General features: G+C 44.3%; 1 protein-coding gene across 5 annotated transcripts in view; it reads left to right on the forward strand.

Moving 5' to 3' along the window:
* Positions 1 to 24,906, forward strand: part of LOC121533917 (ecotropic viral integration site 5 protein homolog) — a 63,272-nt gene that overhangs the window by 29,492 nt on the left and 8,874 nt on the right. For 3 of the 5 annotated variants that reach the window (XM_041840267.2, XM_041840266.2, XM_041840269.2), the window contains 14 exons: positions 2,757 to 2,831; positions 3,392 to 3,517; positions 4,955 to 5,098; positions 5,819 to 5,908; positions 6,205 to 6,302; positions 6,501 to 6,561; positions 6,763 to 6,816; positions 8,209 to 8,241; positions 8,699 to 8,845; positions 15,370 to 15,501; positions 15,846 to 15,986; positions 16,490 to 16,648; positions 21,226 to 21,372; positions 22,180 to 22,275. In XM_041840267.2, coding sequence (XP_041696201.2) covers positions 2,757 to 2,831; positions 3,392 to 3,517; positions 4,955 to 5,098; positions 5,819 to 5,908; positions 6,205 to 6,302; positions 6,501 to 6,561; positions 6,763 to 6,816; positions 8,209 to 8,241; positions 8,699 to 8,845; positions 15,370 to 15,501; positions 15,846 to 15,986; positions 16,490 to 16,648; positions 21,226 to 21,372; positions 22,180 to 22,275 — 1,503 coding nt within the window. The remainder of the gene's footprint in view (positions 1 to 2,756; positions 2,832 to 3,391; positions 3,518 to 4,954; positions 5,099 to 5,818; positions 5,909 to 6,204; positions 6,303 to 6,500; positions 6,562 to 6,762; positions 6,817 to 8,208; positions 8,242 to 8,698; positions 8,846 to 15,369; positions 15,502 to 15,845; positions 15,987 to 16,489; positions 16,649 to 21,225; positions 21,373 to 22,179; positions 22,276 to 24,906) is intronic. The other 2 variants (XM_041840271.2, XM_041840270.2) reach the window with 1 other exon arrangement.

Below are 24,906 nucleotides of genomic sequence, written 5' to 3' on the forward strand. Positions count from 1 at the left end.
TCAACCTAGTTGAACACTTATGGGAGATTCTGGCGCGGCGTTTGAGACAGCGTTTTCCACCACCATCAACAAAACACCAAATGATAGAATTTCTTGTGGAAGAATGGTGTCGCATCCCTCCAATAGAGTTCCAGACACTTGTAGAATCTTGAAGCTGTTCTGGCTCATGGGAAAGGAGGGATACCTAGTCAGTTGCACAACTGAATGCATTCAAATGAAATGTGTCTTCTGCATTTAACCCAAAGGTGCGGGGGGCTGCCTTAATCGACATCCACATAATCAGCGCCCGGGGATAAGTTGTTGTGGGGGTTAACTGCCTTGCTCAAGGGCAGAACAGCAGATGGTGGCCCACCCTATTAAGACACTTTAGGTTGGTGTTTCCTTTATTTTGCCAGTTACCTGTATATAATATACTTAACTGGAATGAATCCTGGTCCTGTCTTTCGACACATCTTTCCTGTCTGTCTCCTACAATCTGTCCTATTAGCCTGGTCCCAGATCTGTTTGTGCTCTTGGCAGGATAGCACAAACAGACTGGCAATCAGTTTACTGTCCTGTCAATAGAAGATGAAGAACAATATTGCATTAGAGCTGCTTATTTTATTCTTCAGCCAGAGGCAGAATTGTTCAAGAAAGGCTGTTTCTCAAATAAAATTCAATGTTATTTGTCACATGCGCTGAACACAACAGGTGTAGACCAACAGGTGTAGACATTGAAACTCTTACATACAAGCACTTTCCCAACGATGCATAAATAAGAAAGAAAATACACAATATATACATAAGTATGTGGACACCCCTTCAAATTAGTGGATTTGGCTATTTCAGCCACACCCGTTGCTGACCGGTGTATAAAATTGAGCACACAGCTATGCAATCTCCATAGACAAACATTGGCAGTAGAATGACCTTACTGAAGAGCTCAGTGACTTTCAATGTGGCACCGTCATAGGATGCCACCTTTCCAACAAGTCAGTTCGTAACATTTCTGCCTTGCTAGAGCTGCCCCGGTCAACTGTAAATGCTGCTATTGTGAAGTGGAAACGTCTAGGAGCAACAATGGCTCAGCCGCATAGTGGTAGGCCACACAAGCTCACAGAACGGGACAGCTTGTCGCAGCCGGCCGCGACCGGGAGACCCATGGGGCGGCGCACAATTGGCCCAGCGCCGTTCAGGGTAGGGGAGGGTTTGGCCGGCAGGGATGTTCTTTTCCCATCGCGCACTAGTGACTCCTGTGGCGGGCCGGGCGCAGTGCACGCTGACTCGGTCGCCAGGTGTACGGTGTTCCCTCCGGCACATTGGTGCGGCTGGCTTCCGGGTTAAGCGGGCACTGTGTCAAGAAGCAGTGCGGCTAGGTTGGGTTGTGTTTCGGAGGACGCACGACTCGACCTTTGCCTCTCCCGTGTCCATACGGGAGTTGCAGCGATGGGATAAGACTGTAACTACCAATTGGATACCACGAAATTGGGGAGAAAACGGGGGTAAAATACCAACAAAATAAAAGAACGGGACCGCTGAGTGTTGAAGCGATTTAACAAATCGTCTGTCCTCGTTTGCAACACTCATGAGTTCCAAACTGCCTCTGGAAGCAACGTCAGCTCAAGAACTGTTCGTCGGCAGCTTCATGAAATGGGTGTCCATGGCCAAGCAGCTGCACACAAGCCTGAGATCACCATGCGCAATGCCAATCGTCGGCTGGAGTGGTGTAAAGCTCGCCGCCATTGGACTCTGGAGCAGTGGAAACGCGTTCTCTGGAGTGATGAATTACGCTTCACCATCTGGCAGTCCGATGGACGAATCTGGGTTTGGTGGATGCCAGGAGAACACTGCCTGCCCGACTGCGTAGTGCCAACAGTAAAGTTTGGTGGAGGAGGAATAATGGTCTGGGGCTGTTTTTCATGGTTCCGGCTAGGCCCCTTAGTTCCAGTGAAGGGAAATCTTAACTCTCCAGCATACAATGACATTCTAGACGATTCTGTGCTTCCAACTTTGTGGCAACAGTTTGGGCAAGGCCCGTTCCTGTTTCAGCATGACAATGCCACCATGCACAAAGCGAGGTCCATACAGAAATGGTTTGTCGAGATCGGTGTGGAAGAACTTGACTGGCCTGCACAGAGCCCTGACCTCAACCCCATCGAACACCTTTGGGATGAATTGGAAGACTGGCTTAATCAGTGCCCAACCTCATTAATGCTCTTGTGGCTGAATGGAAGCAAGTCCACGCAGCAATGTTCCAACATCTAGTGGAAAGCCTTCCCAGAAGAGTGGAGGCTGTTATAGCAGCAAAGGGGGGACCAACATATTAATGCCCATGATTTTGGAACATGTGTCCACATACCTCTGTAGTGTATATAAAAAATGGAAACACAATAGTTCTCAATACAATGGAGTTGTACAGTGGGTGCAGAATTTAAATGGAGTCAGTAGCCCTGCTTGGTGCTGAATGCAGGGCTTGAATGCAGGGCATGAATACAGCTTGAATACAGGGCATGAATACAGATTGAATACAGGGCAGAAAGTGTTGAGTCCACAGTTACACCTTGATCCTGGAAAACCGTAGCTGGACAGTTTCTTATCTAGACCCAGGCTGCGTCCCAAATGGCACTCTATCCCCTATATATTGCATTACTTTTTGTCAAAAGTAGTGCACTATGTAGGGAATAGGTTGCCATTTGGGAATTGAGTTGCAGCCCCAAGTGCTTAGCTCTCCTCTCATGACCATGATCCGAGGTCACTTCCTGTTCCTGTTGTCGCAGGCCTACTCTCTGGTGGACCGGGAGGTCGGCTACTGTCAGGGAAGTGCTTTCATCGTCGGACTGCTGCTCATGCAGGTAATAATGATACTGTCTACCCCCCCCACACACACACACACACACACACACACACACACACACACACACACACACACGCTGTCTACCCCATAGCCTCACTCACATAGAAACATGCTGTGTCATGGGTCACATGCAGCCTGCCACTACACACATTGACAAAGACTCATTATATTGATCAGAGTACATTTTCTGAGAGAGAACTGTGTACTGAGAGTTCATGTGATTAACTTGTACTATGTTAGATATTTTGTATTGTGATGTGTGAAATGTGTATTTTATGTATATGAGGAAGACATGTTTTGTTGATGGTTTAATTAAATTGTGAAGTCTCTAAGGGCTGGTTTCCCAGACACAAATTAAGCCTAGTCCCGGACAAAAAAAACTCAATTGAAGGGATATTTTAGTCTAGGGCTTAATCTGTGTCCGTGAAAACCGCCCTAAATCGGTGTGGGTGTGTCTGTCCTCTAGTCTAGATGGTGTTTGAAGAAGTATTTTGTTGAAGGTTAAGTAATCTGCTTGATGATCTCTAAGTGTTGTTTGGTGTGTGTCCCTGTCACCAGATGCCAGAAGAGGAGGCGTTCTGTGTGTTTGTGAAACTGATGCAGGACTATAGACTGAGAGAACTGTTCAAGCCCAGTATGGCTGAGCTGGGACTCTGCATGTACCAGTTTGAGTGTATGATCCAGGTAAGACCTGGCGTGGGTTCGAAACACGATTGAATGAATGAATGAAGGAATGAATGAGTGAACGACAAACCTTTACAGAGCAATATTGATGCACAGTTAGACTGTCCTTAGAATGTTGATTTACTGAGACAATATCATGAATAACAATTTTATATAAAAAAAATTAGCAGACGCTCTTATCATGACAATCAGTCACTGTCATGATGGGTCATACAAGGCATTCGGAAAATATTCAGACCCTTTGACTTTTTCCACATTTTGTTACGTTACAGCCTTATTCTAAAATGGATTCAATTGTTTATTCCCCCTCATCAATCTACACACAATACCCCATAATGACAAAGAAAAAAACAGGTTTTTAGCAATTTTTGCAAATGTACAAAAAAACAACAACTGACCAGATAATCTTGTTTTTTATGGTCTGAGAGTCCTTTAGGTGCCTTTTGGCTAACTCCAAGCGGGCTGTCATGTGCCTTTTACTGAGGAGTGGCTTCCGTCTGGCCACTCTACTATAAAGGCCTGATTGGTGGAGTGCTGCAGAGATGGTTGTCCTTCTGGAAGGTTCTCCCATCTCCACCGAGGAACACTGGAGCTCTGTCAGAGTGACCATTGGGTTCTTAGTCACCTCCCTGACCAAGGCTCTTCTCCCCTGATTGCTCAGTTTGGCCAGGCGGCAAGCTCTAGGAAGAGTCTTTGGTTCCAAACTTCTTCCATTTAAGAATGATGGAGCCCACTGTGTTCTTGGGGACCTTCAATGCTGCAGACATTTTTTGGTACTCTTCCCCAGATCTGTGCCTCGACACAATCCTGTCTCGGACCTCTACGGACAATTCCTTCGACCTCATGGCTTGGTTTTTGCTCTCCAAAATGGAAACACAATAGTTATCAATACAATGGAGTTGTACAGTAGGTTCATGGTGCAGAATTTAAATGGAGTCAGTAGCCCTGCTTGGTGCTGAATACAGGGCTTGAATGCAGGGCATGAATACAGGGCATGAATACAGATTGAATACAGGGCAGTCCACAGTTACACCTTGATCCTGGGAAACCTTAGATGGACAGTGTCTCATCTAGACCCAGGCTTATATAGACAGGTGTGTGCCTTTCCAAATCATGTCCAATCAATTGAATTTACCACAGGTGGACTCCAATCAAGTTGTAGAAACATCTCAAGGATGATCAATGGAAACAGGATGCACCTGAGCTCAATTTCGAGTCTCATAGCGAAGGGTCTGAATACTTATGTAAATTCAAAAAACCTGTTTTCGCTTTGTCATTATGGGGTATTGTGTGTAGATTGATGAGGGGAAATATTATGTAATATACATTTTAGAATAAGTCTGTAACGTAACAAAATGTGTAAAAAGTTATGTGTTTTAATATATTATTTATCTCTCTCTCTCTCTCTTTCTCCCAACATCCCCCTCTCTCCTTCAGGAACTTCTCCCAGACCTCCATGTCCACTTCCAGGCCCAGAGTTTCCACACCTCTATGTATGCTTCTTCCTGGTTCCTCACGATCTTCCTCACCTCATTCCCTCTCCCTGTTGCCACCAGGATCTTTGATATCTTCATGTTAGAGGTGAGTCCAGTTAGGTGCAATCCCCATCCCTCAACTGTATACCAAAACAAGTGGCACGGCTGCCATTTTGCTGAAAACAAATCCCAGATTGTAGCTTTAAAGAACATTTCTGATTTACTCATGTTTGACAATCTACTTCAAGTGAGTCCAGAATATAGTTTGTATTACTATTATCTCCCGAGTGGCGCAGTGGTCTAAGGCACTGCATCGCAGTGCTAGCTGTGCCACTAGAGATCCTGGTTCGAATCCAGGCTCTGCTGTAGCCGGCCGCAACCGGGAGACCAATGGGGCGGCGCACAATTGGCCCAGCGTCGTCCAGGGTAGGGGAGGGAATGGCCGGCAGGGAGGTAGCTCAGTTGGTAGAGCATGGCGTTTGCAACGCCAGGGTTGTGGGTTCGATTCCCACGGGGGGCCAGTATGAAAATAAATAAAAAAGAATAATGTATGCACTAACTGTAAGTCGCTCTGGATAAGAGCGTCTGCTAAATGACGTAAAATGTAAATGTAAAGAAATTACAGCAAACACAACGGGCTGTGAGTAAATGCAAGCAATTGGCACCCTCTGGTGGCCTTGGCCAAAAGGACATAACGTAAAATCTTGTGGACTAAAATTCAATTTCACCTCGGTAACGCAGTGCATCTTTTGTCGTAGGGTCTGAAGATAGTGTTCCGTGTGTTACTAGATAATGTAATGCTATGATCATGCAATGCTTGTCTCAGGGTCTAGAGATAGTGTTCCGTGTGGGGCTGGCCATCCTACAGATGAACCAGGCAGAACTCATACAGCTCGATATGGAGGGAATGTTACAGGTATGACTGAGCAGCCATAACCATTGGAATAACAACTCTGTCTGAGTTAATGCACACAATTATCAATTCAATATACTTTTTTCATCCCTGAGGGGCAAATGTTACTAGCAGGCATAAAATACATAATCTGGTCCCAGATCTGTTTGTTCTGTCGTGACAATGACCATAAGAGTTGGCATAAACTGATCTGGGACCAGGCAATGGGATACAGATTGAAAGACAAACACACTTGAAGTTGCTTTATTTGAGCATGTCTGTCTGGTACTCACCCATCGTCTTTCCCTGCTCTGCTGTAGTACTTTCAGAGGGTAATTCCCCACCAGCTGGAAAGTGGACCAGACAAGGTCATCCTGGCTGCTTATAACGTCAAGTACAATGCCAAGAAGATGAAGAAGTGAGTAGTACGCTTCTGCTTGCTCTCTGGGGTCTAGGCCGGGTTACTGTAAAAGCACGTCTGTGACAACTGCAGATGTAATTGATTGATTTGGCCCTTGAGCCGTCATGGCAACAGTAGTTACTGGAGATGGATGCTTGCTGCAAGTACAAGTGGTGCCAGTGCTCTGTATTGATGCTGTATAACTCCTGTTTTCAGGTTAGAAAGGGAATACACTGCAATCAAAACTAAGGAGATGGAGGAGCAGGTGGAGATTAAGGTAAGTGGTGGAGTTTTTAGTTTGGCCGTATTACCCATGCACTCTTATAGTCATCACATCAGTACAGCTCCATTTGATCATTATAAGCGGTTGATCACTATAACCGCCCTCCCTAAGTTGAGTGCACTGTACTTAAAAACCCAGTTGTGTATGATGTTTGGAATAATGATCTTGTGTGTGTTGTGTGTCCTTGTTTTGCAGAGGTTGCGCACAGAGAACAGACTGCTGAAACAGAGGATAGACACACTGGAGAAAGTGAGTGAAAAGGAGGAGTTGAAAGAGGTTGTTACAAGTTGAACCGTGGCACTCCTTGCCATCCTATGTCATGACACCAGTCATAATAATAAGCCATATTATACCAGTGGACCCTTGTCGTGGCTATTCACACAACAAGACCATAACCCCCCCTACATACATTAACCCATCAAGTACTTGTTCATGCATCATGTGTCTCTCGTTGGTCACTAAAGACACATGGCAGAGTTGTTGTTACTAACTGGGCTGTGCTGGTGTGGGCTGTCTGTCCAATGTCCAATCACTGACGGGGAGAATGAGTGTTGTCAGTGTGTATCTTATTGGATAAAGGGATGCTAGTTGGCTTTGGAATGCAGGTCTTCCATTGAGATGCATGTCTCAGTCTTGAGATCCACACTCAGGACCAGGTAAGTCAAACTCTAAAACTGTAGCGGGCTGTGGAGCTCCACAAGGCTACATTCTGGGGCTCTTTGTAATTCCACCGGACACTAACTAACTAAAGCTGTAACTGTAATACGCTTGATGGGACTCACTGTGAGAGTGATGGTTGTACACTCTAAGATGATGCAGAGGAGCACTGCATGCCAGAGTACACGGCTGCCGTTGTTGCGCATGTTGTTTGGATTGTCCGCTGTGTTTGTCAGAGCACAAAGATACAGGCATTGCCAGGACTGGTCAGAGCACCAGGGCGCCATGAATGCGGCCTGGGCAGAGGACAGCCTCCGTATCTGTCCCAAACGACCAGGCTCTGTCTGGGACATAACCACTCACTCATATCACAGTATCGCTTCAAACAACAGGATGCAACTTCATACCCAAAATATTAACTGGAATGACTCAAAAGCTTCTAAAACGTAACCGTGTGGCACGAACCTAAAAAAGCATGGCTTCATCTAAACAACTGTAATTGTGCTGTTTATGGCTAACTTCTAATGCCGCTTTCCCGCTTAGCCCTTTTTAGCCTTATTATTCTGCTTTGCCTGTCTGAAACTCATCACCATGTTGTCTGTCTCACCACCACCACCTAATTCTAATTTTTACCCCCCACAACCTTATCACAGCGACTTATCATCACCACCACCCTTGAAGACCATGTTCCTTTACTACCTCCGAAACTGGCTCAATTACTAAGACACTATGGGGCGAATCCTAACTCCTCCCATTGACATCAATGCATGCATGGCTAAGTGAAAATAAACTGAAGTGGAAGTTAGGATTTGTCTCAAATTGTTAATTAATTACGTATAGACTTAATCGGTTGCCAAAATGATGGAGGAAGGACAATGAATATTGAATTTCCCTTTTAAAACAAAATCAAGTGTTTTGTCAATTTATTTAGGTTATAACTGTGTGTTATTTGGTCTCTCTCTTGTGGATATTTCTGTTTTGTAGGAAAGTGCTTCCTTGGCAGATAGATTGATCCAGGTATAAACTTTATTTTCTCCTCCTTTACCCCCCCACCCACCCCTCACGTTGCACTTTTCACCTCTCAGATTTCTCTCTATCTCAACATAGCTTTTGCATGCTCATAATTTTACCTTTAAATGATGGCACAATAAATTGTTTTTTGATTACAGTATTTTTAAAATCAATTAATGTAAAATGAGGACATTGAAATCAGATCGCTTTGGCTAAAACTAATCACCCATAACAGCATGCCCAAGTATCTCGAACCATGCCAAAATATAAAATGCTTAGAGCTATCAATCAGAGTCAACCAATGAGACTCAATCAAAAACATTTGCAGAGAAATAAAACGGCATGCGTTTCAAAACTACCAATCCCACTTTTATATAATCTTTGATTTGCCCGTCCCTTCCGTCCATCCCACCCCCGTGGTGCTCCCTGCTCATCCTACCCCTCGGTTGGTTATGTCCTAAAGGGACAAGTGACACGTGCCCAGGAGGCAGAGGAGACCTACCTGGTCATGCGGGAGCTGGCCACGGTCAGGCAGCAGAGCGGAGAGGCCACAGCTCAGCTGGAGCTAGCACAGAGCACCATCAGGGAACTCCAGCAGAGACCCCTATTGGTAAGGAGTAGCACAGTGCTCAAGTTGAAGGTCCAGTATGGCTCAGTTGGTAGGTGATCAGGGGCGTCATGCACCCCACACATCTGAGGGGGCACAATGTGAGGATGGCTGTGAGGATAAGCTTAATTCTATGTAAAAAATATGTATTTTTCTGCATATCTAAGCATACCTCTTGAGCTGTCTGTATCCTCCTGACTGGTGGTAATTTTTTTTAAAGAAACAAAAAATGCTTCTCTGCTAAAATCTAGGCAAAAGATTGAAAGGAATGTGAGTCTTATTCAGTACATTTACTAATTGCTTGCTTTTCTAAAGTCTACCAACCTTGCCAGTAGCAAGCTAGCTAATCTAACTTGATTTATAGTCTGAAATGGCTTCTTCTTGGTAGCCAGTTATGAGGTTGGGAGATAGGTTCCCAATCTGGGCTAGTTAAAGCCAACTTCATAAATTTGATAGGTGGCTAGTAGTATTACAGAGAAACAACCAAAATATATTTTTGTATTTTATTTTAAACAGGGCAGATCTGATGGGGAACGTGCACCTGTGCCGCCTATGGGCATGATGCCTCTGGTGGTGATGGAAAAGCAAGAGACACATTTTTAGTATGTGAATGTATGTACTCCCTGTACTGTAAATTGCTTTGGATTAAAGCACCTTCTAAATGGCACTTATTATAGTGCCCCCAATGGGAGGGAGGATCACCAGGCCTGGCCAATTGAAATGTGTACGTTGCTTAGCAACAAAACTGCAGTCAGTGATGGTGACAGTGGATATGGATTCTCCCTACCTCTCCACTACAGAACACACTCGCTGTCTCGCACTCTCTCACTATACATAATGATCCTGTTTGCATGCATGACTTCAAATCGGGACATGCTTTTTGACGCAGTGCAGCTACCTTTTTCAGTCATTAACATACTCCCAGGAACGGATTCATGAATTTATAAGCATCTGATGTATGGGTGTTCAATGGATGGTACCCCAGCCAGCAGGACCCTCTCTTGGTGCTGTATATCCATTGGCCAAACATACCCTTTTAATATTGATAAGGTGAAACATGTTGAGATGATAATGTCTGCACTGCAGGGAATGAAGCAGTGTTTTACATAATGTGCTGCTATATCCATAAAACATTTATAATGAGTTGGAAGAGGGAAGCTCATTTGTTGTCCTCTGTGGAAATCAACAGTGAAATTGAGAATATGTTTTTGAAAGTGAAGTGCCATACTACTTGGTGTATTTTAGAGAGGTTGTTAACGGTGAGCAGTTGAACAAGGTACTACAGTACAATACTACAGTATGTTTGATATACACTACCGGTCAAAAGTTTTAGAACACCTACTCATTCAAGAGTTTTTCTTTATTTTTACAATTTTCTACATTGTAGAATAATAGTGAAGACATCAAAACTATGAAATAACACATATGGAATCATGTAGTAACCAAAAAAGTGTTAAACAAATCAACATATATTTTATATTTGAGATTCTTCAAATAGCCACCCTTTGCCTTGATGACAGCTTTGCACACTCTTGGCATTCTCTCAACCAACTTCATGAGGTAGTCACCTGGAATGCATTTCAATTAACAGGTGTGCCTGCTTAAAAGTTAATTTAATGCGTTTGAGCCAATCAGTTGTGTTGTGACAAGGTGGGTGGGGGGGAATATACAGAAGATAGCCCTATTTGGTAAAATACCAAGTCCATATCATGGCAAGAACACCTCAAATAAGCAAAGAGAAATGACAGTCCATCATTACTTTAAGACATGAAGGTCAGTCAATACGGAACAAGTGCAGTCGCAAAAACCATCCAGCGCTATGATGAAACTGGCTCTCATGAGGACTTGTAGTCATGGCTCTATGTAGTACTGTGCGCCTCCCTTAGTCTGTTCTGGACTTGGGGACTGTGAAGAGACCTCTGGTGGCATGTCTTGTGGGGTATGCATGGGTGTCTGAGCTGTGTGCCAGTCGTTCATACAGACAGCTTGGTGCTTTCAACATGTCAACACCTCTCAGACACAAGCAGTGATGAAGTAAATCCCTCCTCCACTTTGAGCCAGGCGAGATTACCATGCATATTATTATTGTTTGCTCTCTGTGTACATCCAAGGGCCAGCCGTGCTGACCTGTTTTGAGCCAATTGCAATTTTCCTAAGTCCCTCTTTGTGGCACCTGACCACACGACTGAACAGTAGTCCAGGTGCGATAAAACTAGAGCCTGTAGGACCTGCCTTGTTGATAGTGCTGTTAAGAAGCTAGAGCAGCGCTTTATTATGGACAGACTTCTCCCCATCTTAGCTACTGTTGTATCAATATGTTTTGACCATGACAGTTTACAATCCAGGGTTAATCCAAGCAATTTAGTCACCTCAACTTGCTCAATCTCCACATTATTTATTACAATATTTAATTGAGGTTTGGAGTTTAGTGAATGATTTGTTCCAAATACAATGCTTTTAGTTCTAGAAATATTTAGTACTAACTTATTCCTTGCCACTCACTCTGAAACTAACTGCAACTCAACTTAAGTGTTGCAGTCATTTCAGTCGCTGTAGTAGCTGACATGTATAGTGTTGAGTCATCTGCATACATAGACACTCTGGCTTTACTCAAAGCCAGTGGCATGTCATTAGTAAATATTGAAAAAGTAATGGGCCTAGACAGCTGCCCTGGGGAATTCCTGATTCTACCTGGATTATGTTGGAGAGGCTTCCATTAAAGAACACCCTCTGTGTTCTGTTCGACAGGTAACTGTATCCACAATAGAGCAGGTGGAGTAAAGCCATAACACATACGTTTTTCCAGCAGCAGACTATGATCGATAATGTCAAAAGCCGCACTGAAGTCTAACAATACAGCCCCCACAATCTTTTTATCATCAATTTCTCTTAGCCAATCATCAGTCATTTGTGTATGTGCTGTGCTTGTTGAATGTCCTCTATAAGCATACTGAAAGTTTGCTGTCAATTTGTTTACTGTAAAATAGCATTGTATCTGGTCTAACACAATTTTTTCCAATAGTTTACTAAGGGTTGGTATTAGGCTAATTGGTAGGCTATTTGAGCCAGTAAAGGGGGCTTTACTATTCTTAGGTAGCGGAATGACTTTTGCTTCCCTCCAAGCCTGGGGGCACACACATTCTAGTAGGCTTAAATTGAAAATATGGCAAATAGGAGTGGCAATATCGTCCACTATTATCCTCAGACCCCGGTGGCTTGTCATTGTTGATAGACAATACTTTTTTCACTTCTTCCACACTCACTTTACGGAATTCAAAATTACAACGTTTGTCTTTCATAATTTGGTCAGATATACTTGGATGTGTAGTGTCAGCAATTGTTGCTGGCATGTCATGCCTAAGTTTGCTAATCTTGCCAATGAAAAAATCATTAAAGTAGTTGACAATATCAGTTGGTTTTGTGATGAATTTCCCAAAATTTCATTTAAGGTGCTCCAAAGCTTTTTACTATCATTTTTTATGTCATTTATCTTTGTTTCATAGTGTAGTTTCTTCTTCTTTTAATTCAGTTTAGTCACATGATTTTTCAATTTGCAATATGTTTGCCAATCGGTTGTACAGCCAGACTTATTTGTAATTATTTTGCCTCATCCCTCTCAACCATACAATTTTTCAATTCCTCATCAATCCACGGGGATTGGAAGACCCAGAGTTATCTCTGCTGCAGAGGATAAGTTCATTAGCGTTACCAGCCTCAGAAATTGCAGCCCAAATAAATGCTTCACAGAGTTCAAGTAACAGACACACCTCAACATCAACTGTTCAGAGGAGACTGTGTGAATCAGGCCTTCATGGTTGAATTGCTGCAAGTAACCACTACTAAAGGACACCAATAAGAAGAAGAAGAGCTTGCTTGGGCCAAGAAACACGAGCAATGGACATTAGACCGGTGGAAATATGTCCTTTGGTCTGACGTCCAAATTGGAGATTTTTGGTTCCAACTGCCATGTCTTTGTGAAACGCGATGTTAGTGAACGGATGATCTCCGCATGTGTATTTCCCACCGTAAAGCATGGAGGAGGAGGTGTTATGGTGTGGAGGTGCATTACTGGTGACACTGTCTGTGATTTATTTAGAATTCAAGGCACACTTAACCAGCATGGCTTCCACAGCATTCTGCAGCGATACGCCATCCCATCTGGTTTGCGCTTAGTGGGACTATCATTTGTTTTTCAACAGGACAATGACCCAACACACCTCCAGGCTGTGTAAGGGCTATTTGACCAAGAAGGAGAGTGATGGAGTGCTGCATCAGATGACCTGGCCTTCACAATCCCCCGACCTCAACCAAATTGAGATGGTTTGGGATGAGTCGGATGGCAGAGTGAAGGAAAAGCAGCCAACAAGTGCTCAGCATATGTGGGAACTCCTTCAAGACTGTTGGAAAAGCATTCCAGGTGAAGCTGGTTGAGAGAATGCCAAGAGTGTGCAAAGCTGTCATCAAGGCAAAGGGTGGCTTATTGAAGTATAAAATATATTTTGATTTGTTTAACACGTTTTTGGTTACTACATGATTCCATATGTGTTATTTCATAGTTTTGATGTATTCACTATTATTCTACAATGTAAAAAATAGTAAAAATAAAGAAAAACCCTTGAATGAGTAGGTGTTCTAAAGCTTTTCACTGGTAGTGTATACCTGAGTGAAAATGTAGAACACGTGAGGGAAAAAAGCATTTGATCCCCTGCTGATTTTTTACGTTTGCCCACTGACAAAGACATGATCAGTCTATAATTTTAATGGAATGTTTATTTGAACAGTGAGAGACAGAATAACAACAAAAAAATCCAGAAAAACGCATGTAAAAAATGTTATAAATTGATTTGCATTTGAGGGAAATAAGTATTTGACCCCTCTGCAAAACATGACTTAGTACTTGGTGGCAAAACCCTTGTTGGCAATCACAGAGGTCAGACGTTTCTTGTAGTTGGCCACCAGATTTGCACACATCTCAGGAGGGATTTTGTTCCACTCCTCTTTGCAGATCTTCTCCAAGTCATTAAGGTTTCGAGGCTGACGTTTGGCAACTCGAACCTTCAGCTCCCTCCACAGATTTTCTATGGGATTAAGGCCTGGAGACTGGCTAGGCCAGTCCAGGACCTTAATGTGCTTCTTCTTGAGCCACTCCTTTGTTGCCTTGGCCGTGTGTTTTGGGTCATTTTCATGCTGGAATACCCATCCACGACCCATTTTCAATGCCCTGGCTGAGGGAAGGAGGTTCTCACCCAAGATTTGACGGTACATGGCCCCGTCCATCGTCCCTTTGATGCGGTGAAGTTGTCCTGCCCCCTTAGCAGAAAAACACCCCCAAAGCATAATGTTTCCATCTCCATGTTTGATGGTGGGGATGGTGTTCTTGGGGTCATAGGCAGCATTCCTCCTCCTCCAAACACGGCGAGTTGAGTTGATGCCAAAGAGCTCGATTTTGGTCTCATCTGACCACAACACTTTCACCCAGTTCTCCTCTGAATCATTCAGATGTTCATTGGCAAACTTCAGATGGCCCTGTATATGTGCTTTCATGTGCAGGGGGACCTTGCGGGCGCTGCAGGATTTCAGTTCTTCACGGCGTAGTGTGTTACCAATTGTTTTCTTGGTGACTATGGTCCCAGCTGCCTTGAGATCATTGACAAGATCCTCCCGTGTAGTTCTGGGCTGATTCCTCACCGTTCCCATGATCATTGCAACTCCACGAGGTGAGATCTTGCATGGAGCCCCAGGCCGAGGGAGATTGACAGTTATTTTGTGTTTCTTCCATTTGCGAATAATCGCACCAACTGTTGTCACCTTCTCACCAAGCTGCTTGGCGATGGTCTTGTAGCCCATTCCAGCCTTGTTTAGGTCTACAATCTTGTCCCTGACATCCTTGGAGAGCTCTTTGGCCTTGGCCATGGTGGAGAGTTTGGAATCTGATTGATTGCTTCTGTGGACATGTGTCTTTTATACAGGTAACAAGCTGAGATTAGGAGCACTCCCTTTAAGAGTGTGCTCCTAATCTCAGCTCGTTACCTGTATAAAAGACACCTGGGAGCCAGAAATCTTTCTGATTGCGAGGGGGTCAAATACTTATTTCCCTCATTAAAATGCAAATCAATTTATAACATTTTTGACATGTGTTTTTCTGGATTTTTTTGTTGTTATTCTGTCTCTCACTGTTCAAATAAACCTACCATTAAAATTATAGACTGATCATTTCTTTGTCAGTGGGCAAACGTACAAAATCAGCAGGGGATCAAATACTTTTTTCCTCACTGTATATTGTTATACATTACATATATATTGTTTCGAAACAATGTGTGTATTGTAATGTGATTTTGAAGTAGGTAGTTATGAATTACCAGTTATTTCAAGATTCAACACATTATTCCTACTCAGACTAACCTTAAGGACACTATGGGCTGGTTTCCCGGAGTCCGATAAAGCTCTAGATCTCTTCCTCACTCTCTCTCTCCTCTTCCTTCCTCTCTCCTCTTCCTCTTTCTCCTCCCGCTTCCTCGCTACTGTAGAAGGGCAACCCGCTCTACACAAAGGAGTCCATCCTGCAGTTGGAGAGAGAGCTGGTTCAGGCCAGGCTAAAGGAGGCTGAGTCCCAGTGTGCCCTCAAGGAGATGCAAGACAAGATCCTGGACATAGAGAAGGTGTGTTAACTGGCTCAGACTGTCTATCATCAATTCACTCACTGTCACAGTGCCTCCTAGTCCCATACCTCTGTCAGGCATTCCGTCTGGAATAGGCAAACGTTGTGGGATATTGCAGATAGAAATGTCATGACTAGAGCGGACGTGATTCCTTTTCTACATGTAGAGACTAGAGTTTTTTCCTACGTAATATATTTATATCTGAAAATTCCACAATGTTGTGCCCTGCTGAACGCATCCCTGGTATTTTACTGTCCCTCTCCTGGTCCATGACATAAGCATCCTGAAGTTGAGTCTTCTCAGTCATTGTTTTGGTTGTGTCTGTGTTTCTGTCTGTCCCCCAGAGGAACACGTCCCTGCCAGATGACACCAACGTGGTGCGGTTGCAGGAGGAGCTGATAGCAGTGAAGCTGAGAGAGGCTGAAGCTGTGATGGGGCTGAAGGAACTCAGACAACAGGTCAGAGACCTGGAGGAGCACTGGCAGGTGAGGACGAAAATCTATTCTCCACACCGTACACACACATGGAAGATTCAAACACACCAACACACTTTCCTTCTGTAGGTCTATAGTGTATTGAAACTGATGAACTTAAAATACAATTTGATATGAGTGTGACTTGACTATCTCAGCTGTACCATGAGTAATAATATAATAATAATATGCCAATTAGCAGACGCTTTTATCCAAAGCGACTTACAGTCGTGCGTGCATACATTTTTGTGTATGGGTGGTCCCGGGGATCGAACCCACTACCTTGGCGTTACAAGCGCCGTGCTCTACCAGCTGAGCTACAGAGGACCATGTCCAAGACACAGCACTAAGAGACCCATAGAGGATTAATATGATTATACCGGATATAGATGTTAAATGTATTTTTGTCATCTTGCTCAATCTCCATGTGTGTATGAGTTGAGGACTCAGCTATTTTAGTTGCATAACATCTTTGGTTGACTGCGTGCTTCCCCCCTCTCCCCCTGCTCCTATAGCGTCACCTGGCGCGTACGGCGGGCCGCTGGAAGGACAGCCCTAGGAAGAATGCTGTGTCTGAGCTACAGGACGAGCTGATGAGTGTCAGGCTACGGGAGGCTGAGGCCCAGGCAGAACTCAGAGAGACTCGTCAGAGGATGATGGAGCTGGAGACACAGGTCAGTAAGACAGACACAGTTCAGCCTTTGTAGAAATATTAGTAGTGTACCAGTTATGGCTGTCAAATGATAAAAATAATGGAGTACATTTTTGAATTTGCTCAAAATTGGCCCTAAACAAAGCTTTTCAGTAGGCCTACTCCCTCTTATCAATGTTCTTGAAGTTTTAACACTTGTGCACAGCACACACTCTCTCTGTCTCTTTCTCACACACGCACACACACACACATACACACAGCTTTAAGTACTGTTAAAGCTTCAGGCATTCTAAATGATTGTGACTATAGGAAATAATTACTGGCTCTATGGGTACAAAGAACAAAGAGCTTTTAAACTTGTCCAACAATGTTATGAAAACACTGTAACCATCTGTACTGTTCAGATAACTTTACACACAAAGGCCTCCACAATCGCCCTCTCGCTGGGCGAGTTCGTTTTGTATGGCCCGGTGCCCCGGGTGGGCGGAGTTTGTACATTTTAGGCCATTCCATTGGTCTTTAAGTGAAATCTCCACCCACCTGGGGCACCGGGCCATATAAAACGAACTCGCCCACTTGCTCCCGCTCTCTCACACATCCTCTGTCTCACACACACACACGCACACACACAATCATACACACCCCACCTTTGAAGCAACTCTTTGAGAAGCCAATCCCTTTTCAGTTCTTCCTGTGCCATCCGCATTTCTGCATAGCCTAGTCAGTGGTCAAGTTATCAGGTTGCTAGTTGGGTAACATGACTAGCTAGCTAAACAATGTTTGTTATCAAAGTAATTTAAAACGGCCCGCGACATGCACACGAGTCCGCAGAAAAAATAAAAAACGTAGCTCCGGTAATATTGGGCTTAACTTTGACATGATTTTGGCTAGAGGCACAAGGTCTTCAGCGATGTAAAGGTGCTAGCATTGACTGTAATGCGATGTATTATTTATTACGTTATTAGCCCAGAAAATTGTTTGTGTTATTACATACAGCCGGGAAGAACTATTGGCTATCAGAGCGGCGGTAACTCACCAGCACTACCAGCATTACAACCAGGAATGCGACTTTCTCGAAGCGGATCCTTTGTTCGCACCCCCCAGGGCAATTGAACTGATTCCAGAGGCCGACCCAAAACAACGCCGGAGGAGAGGTACTTGGAGTGGCCTTCTAGTCCGACTTAGGAGGCGTGCACACCACCCACCGCTTCCGAGTATATTACTCGCTAATGTTCAGTCTCTGGATAATAAAGTTGATGAGCTCAGGGCGAGGGTTTCTTTCCAGAGAGACATCAGGGATTGTAACATCCTCTGTTTCACGGAAACATGGCTCTCTCGGGATATACTGTCCGAGTCGGTCCAGCCAGTTGAGTTCTCAGTTCATTGCGCAGACAGGAATAAATATCTCTCCCGGAAGCAGAAGGGCGGAGGTGTATGTTTTATGATTAACGACTCATGGTGTAGTTGTGATAACATACAGGAACTCAAGTCATTTTGTTCACCCGACCTAGAATACCTCACAATCAAATCAAATGGTTATAGTCACAACCGTGTGTATCCCCACTCAAGCCGATACCACGACGGCCCTCAAAGAACTTCACTGGACTCTATACAAACTGGAAACCACATATCCTGAGGCTGCATTTATTGTAGCTGGGGATTTTAACAAAGCAAACTTGAGGAAAAGGTTGCTGAAGTTCTATCAACACATCGACTTTAGTACTCGCGCTGCTAAAACACTCGACCACTGCTACTCCAACTTCCGGGATGCATACAAGGGCCTCCCCCGGCCCTCCTTTCGGCAAATCTGACCACGACTCAATTTTGCTCCTCCCTTCCTATAGGCAGAAACTCAAACAGGAAGTACCCATGCTAAGGACTATTCAACGCTGGTCTGACCAATCGGAATCCACGCTTCAAGATTGTTTTGATCACGCGGACTGGGATATTTTCCGGGTAGCTTCAAATAATAATATCGACGTATATACTGATACGGTGACTGAGTTTATCAGGAAGTGTATAGGAGATGTTGTACCCACTGTGACTATTAAAACCTACCCTAACCAGAAACCGTGGATAGATGGCAGCATTCGCGCAAACTGAAAGCGCGAAACACCACATTTAACCATGGCAAGGTGACTGGGAAAATGGCAGAATACAAACAGTGTAGTTATTCCCTCCGCAATCAAACAGGCAAAACGTCAGTATAGGGACAAAGTGGAGTCACAATTCATCGGCTCAGACACGAGGGTCTACAGACAATCACAGACTACAAAAGGAAAACCAGCCACGTCGGGGACACCGACGTCTTGCTCCCGGACAAGCTAAACACCTTCTTCGCCCGCTTTGAGGATAATACAGTACCACCGACGCGGCCTGCTACCAAGGACTGTGGGCTCTCCTTCTCCATGGCCGACGTCAGTAAGACTTTTAAGCGTGTTAACCCGCGCATTGGCTGATGGCCCAGATGGCATCCCTAGTCCCGTCCTCAGAGCATGTGCAGACCATCTGGCTGGTGTGTTTACAGACATATTCAATCTCTCCCTATCCCAGTCTGCTGTCCCCACATGCTTCAAGATGGCCACCATTGTCCCTGTACCCAAGAAACCAAAGGTAACTGAACTAAATGACTATCGCCCCATAGCACTCACTTCTGTCATCATGAAGTGCTTTGAGAGACTAGTCAAGGATCATATCACCTCTATTTTACCTGCCACCCTAGATCCACTTAAATTTGCTTACCGCCCCAATAGATCCACAGACTATGCAATTGCCATCACACTGCACACTGCTCTATCCCATCTGGACAAGAGGAATACCAATGTAAGAATGCTGTTCATTGACTATAGCTCAGCATTAAACACCATAGTACCCTCCAAGCTCATCATTAAGCTCTGGGCCCTGGGTCTGAACCCCGCCCTGTGCAACTGGGTCCTGGACTTCCTGACGGGCCTCCCCCAGGTGGTGAAGGTAGGTTACAACACCTCCACTTCGCTGATCCTCAACACAAGGGTGTGTGCTCAGTCCCCTCCTGTACTCCCTGTTCACCCATGACTGCATGGCCAAGCACGCCTCCAACTTAATCATCAAGTTTGCAGACGACACAACAGTAGTAGGCTTGATTACCAATAATGACGAGACAGCCTACAGGGAGGAGGTAAGGGCTCTGAGCGTGTGGTGCCAGGAAAAATAACCTCTCACTCAATGTCAACAAAACAAAGGAGATGATCGTGGACTTCAGGAAACAGCAGAGGGAACACCCCCCTATCCACATCGACGCGACCGCAGTGGAGAAGGTGGAAAGCTTCAAGTTCCTCGGCGTACACATCACTGACAAACTGAAATGGTCCACCCACAAAGACAGTGTTGTGAAGAAGGCGCAACATCGCCTCTTCAACCTCAGGAGGCTGAAGAAATTTGGCTTGGCACCTAGAACCCTCACAAACCTTTACAGATGTACAATTGAGAGCATCCTGTCGGGCTGTATCACCGCCTGGTACGGCAACTGCACCGCCCGCAACTGCAGGGCTCTCCAGAGGGTGGTGCGGTCTGCCCAACGCATCACCGGTGGCAAACTACCAGCCCTCCAGGACACTTACAGCACCCGATGTCACAGGAAGGCCAAAAGGATCATCACGGAGAACAACCACCTGAGCCACTGCCTGTTCACCCCGCTATCGTCCAGAAGGCGAGGTCAGTACAGGTGCATCAAAGCTGGGACCGAGAGACTGAAAAACAGCTTCTATCTCAAGGCCATCAGACTGTTAAATAGCCTTCACTAGCACATTAGAGGCTGCTGCTTATATACATAGATTAGAAAGCACTGGCCACTTTAATAAATGGAACACTAGTCACTTTAATAATGTTTACATATCTTGCATCACTCACTGTATTCTATACTATTCTACTGTATCTTAGTCTATGCCGCTCTGACATTGCTCGTCCATATATTTATTTATATATTCTTAATTCCATTGCTTTACTTAGATTTGTGTGTATTGGGTATATGTTGTGAAATTGTTAGATATTACTTGTTAGATATTACTGCACTGTTGGAGCTAGAAACACAAGGATTTCACTACACCCGCAATAACATCTGCTAAACTCGTATGTGACCAATACATTTGATTTGATTTGTTCCTTGTTGTGTTCTGCGCTTGAAAGGGTCCGTGCAGAAATATATGCGCTTAAAAGGTTCCGTTCGGTGAAGAAATGGAGTCGCGATTAACGGCATAAAAAAATGTTACGCTGATAAACATGTCATGCAGCCCTAGTACCAATGAATCTTCACATGCATGTGTGGGAGTAGTCAAATGGCCTCTTCTATTGCCTTGTCCAACCACGAGGGGGCAGCAGAGGTACATATTCTTAACTGTCAAAGTATCAGGCGCTCCCATAAGGATGTGTTGTATTCAGAGTTGAATAGGGCAAACATTTTCAGTTACTACTTTCTAATGTAGTAGGTGAACAATGCCATTTAGCAGATTCAAGCTATAGAACTTGCTTTAAATGGGTTGCCTCTTGTGATATAATAGAAATGTGTAATGAGGAAACTGCCCCCTCCCAATATTTACCTTCCATATCCTTCCCCGCCGGCAGAACCAGATCCATAGCAACCAGCTGCGTCGGGCGGAGCAGGAGGGGCGGGGCTTTCAGGAGCGTGTGACTGTGCTGACGGCCCAGAATAAGGGCCTACACGTTCAGCTGCAGGAGATCAAACGCAAACAGGCGGAGATTGAGTGCAAGGTAAGAAAGAGTCTGTCTGCTGTTGGGATGACTATAGCCAACCAGGTGATGGGATGCTTCTCCACTGATACCCTATACACACTTCTGAGTCGAACCGAGCTGAGACAAACTGAGCTGTACTGTGCTGGCCTGGTTATGCATCCACCATAGTAGCGGGAACCATACCGGAAAGGACAGTGTGAAAAGAAAATACACCGTTTGGTTTGGGTCGGCATGATGGTGTGAAAAGGGTATGAGTGTATCAGCCCCACAATCAGTCAAACTGGAAATATTGAAAACCTTGAGTTTGAGTTGTCAAAATCATCCTTTATCTGATCCATTGCTTCTTGTTAAAATCAGATCTTCAGAGTCCCGGTTCTGAAGAGGGAAGCAGTTTGTTTTGCTTGACATCTTCAGATAACATCTCTGTGCTGTTGATGTTGTTAAACGTGTGTGTGTGTGTGTGTTTTAAACTGCTCTCTGCAGATCAGCAACACCCCTTGTCTCTCGGGGATTACTGCAGGAATCATACTAAACAACTGTTTCAGAAGGTTCAACGTTTGTGTTAAGTGTAGCACACAAATGCACCTTGTTGTGACCCTGGGGCTTACAGTATGTAATGGCTGTCAACATGTCTTTAATAACACTCTCTAGAAACATTACTTCAGTGGAGGTAAAAGCCATTTGTTTGTGTGGCAGTTAGCCTATCTTTTCTACAATAAAGTCAACTCTGCGCCTCAAATGGGAGACTCATGGTGGTGTGCGAATTAACATTTCATTTTCGGTGACACTCTGGCTTGACATTGTTTGTTCATTTGTTTGTTTCAGAACAAGGAGGAGGTGATGGCGGTGAGGCTGAGAGAGGCTGACAACATCGCTGCCATGGCCGAGCTGCAGCAACAGATCTCTGAACTGGAGATACAGGTACAGTACTTAACCCGGCCTCCCTCCCTCACAGTCACACTAGCTTGGTGCTAGTACTTTTAATCTATATTGACAGTCCTTCATAGTCCATGACTAGGCTTAATTTATGTCCAGTCCATAGACTTCTCCTCACCATAACCCACAGTTCAACACTCCATACCCACTCCAACATCTGAGCACACAGGCTAACTCTGAGTGCCTCAACTCTTGACACAGAGACGCCCCATACGCCTAAAGGAAGGTTTACAGTTTAGAGCCTGTATCTATTTTAGTGTTCTTCATTGATGTGAGGAAGAAGGTGGGGTATTTTTAAAGTGACAGTTTACTGCAGAGGTGAAAGGTGTGCCAAGAAACCATGATCATCTCCAGGAAGGACAGTGTGACATCTTAGTCTGGCATATCATATCATATATCATACCAATCATGCTCATGCTTGATTGGGTACTCTCGGTTAAACCAGAACTAAAAGCGTGTGTAATTTGTTCAGATATTTTCACCTGTGTTTGTCATCCGTCGAAGCAGTTTAAGCACCGCCTTCGCCCAATGCTGATACGTCCAAATAACCTGAGACGAAAACCCAAGACCCAGAATTATACTATTTCAACTATATATTTGGAGATTGAGATCAACCTTTCTCTGAAATACAGTGGGAAAAAAAAGTATTTAGTCAGCCACCAATTGTGCAAGTTCTCCTGCTTAAAAAGATGAGAGAGGCCTGTAATTTTCATCATAGGTACACGTCAACTATGACAGACAAAATGAGAAAAGAAAATCCAGAAAATCACATTGTAGGATTTTTAATGAATTTATTTGCAAATGATGGTGGAAAATAAGTATTTGGTCAATAACAAAAGTTTCTCAATACTTTGTTATATACCCTTTGTTGGCAATGACACAGGTCAAACGTTCCTCCATGCAGATCTCCTCTAGAGCAGTGATGTTTTGGGACTGTCGCTGGGTAACACAGACTTTCAACTCCCTCCAAAGATTTTCTATGGGGTTGAGATCTGGAGACTGGCTAGGCCACTCCAGGACCTTGAAATGCTTCTTACGAAGCCACTCCTTCGTTGCCCGGGCGGTGTGTTTGGGATCATTGTCATGCTGAAAGACCCAGCCACGTTTCATCTTCAATGCCCTTGCTGATGGAAGGAGGTTTTCACTCAAAATCTCACATGGCCCCATTCATTCTTTCCTTTAAATGGATCAGTCGTCCTGGTCCCTTTGCAGAAAAACAGCCCCAAAGCATGATGTTTCCACCCCCATGCTTCACAGTAGGTATGGTGTTCTTTGGATGCAACTCAGCATTCTTTGTCCTCCAAACACGACGAGTTGAGTTTTTACCAAAAAGTTATATTTTGGTTTCATCTGACCATATGACATTCTCCCAATCCTCTTCTGGATCATCCAAATGCACTCTAGCAAACTTCAGACGGGCCTGGACATGTACTGGCTTAAGCAGGGGGACACGTCTGGCACTGCAGGATTTGAGTCCTTGGCGGCATAGTGTGTTACTGATGGTAGGCTTTGTTACTTTGGTCCCAGCTCTCTGCAGGTCATTCACTAGGTCCCCCCGTGTGGTTCTGGGATTTTTGCTCACCGTTCTTGTGATCATTTTGACCCCACGGGGTGAGATCTTGCGTGGAGCCCCAGATCGAGGGAGATTATCAGTGGTCTTCCATTTCCTAATAATTGCTCCCACTGTTGATTTCTTCAAACCAAGCTGCTTACCTATTGCAGATTCAGTCTTCCCAGCCTGGTGCAGGTCTACAATTTTGTTTCTGGTGTCCTTTGACAGCTCTTTGGTCTTGGCCATAGTGGAGTTTGGAGTGTGACTGTTTGAGGTTGTGGACAGGTGTCTTTTATACTGATAACAAGTTCAAACAGGTGCCATTAATACAGGTAACGAGTGGAGGACAGAGGAGCCTCTTAAAGAAGAAGTTACAGGTCTGTGAGAGCCAGAAATCTTGCTTGTTTGTAGGTGACCAAATACTTATTTTCCACCATAATTTGCTAATAAATTCATAAAAAAAAAAAAAAAATCTGTATTTTTTTTTCTCAATTTGTCTGTCATAGTTGACGTGTACCTATGATGAAAATTACAGGCCTCTCATCTTTTTAAGTGGGAGAACTTGCACAATTGGTGGCTGACTAAATACTTTTTTTCCCCACTGTAACTGAACATCATTTGTACAGTCAGAAGAAAATATGGGTTAGTGTTTAATGTATTAGCAGCAGCTAAACAGATTGTCTGCCAGTAGAAAATAACCTATGCATTTCCTGTGCTAGTGATTTGTCAGATTATTGAAGCCTCGGCGTGTCTCTTCATATCATGCTGCGGTTCCTTATCTAGTGTGGTGTTGGGGTCGTATGCGTGTGGAACTATACACAATATAACACTCTGTTAACTCTTAAGATGCTTTGTATAAAAGTGTCTGTGCCAATTGACCATATTATCGTTTTTCTCATTACGGACAAATAGCAAAAGTTTGGTTTCTTGAATATGAGCTGACTTTAGTCTTTCCAGTGATAGTACAATTTCTGTCATGAGAAGACTGACAGAGATTGCTTCAGTTCTTTCCATCAACTCTGAGTCTGAAGAAATGTTAATGCAGAAGCTTTGATGTCTCAGCC

The sequence above is a fragment of the Coregonus clupeaformis genome, chromosome 20 (genome assembly GCF_020615455.1).
Source record: "Coregonus clupeaformis isolate EN_2021a chromosome 20, ASM2061545v1, whole genome shotgun sequence".
NCBI classification, from domain to species: Eukaryota; Metazoa; Chordata; class Actinopteri; order Salmoniformes; family Salmonidae; genus Coregonus; species Coregonus clupeaformis.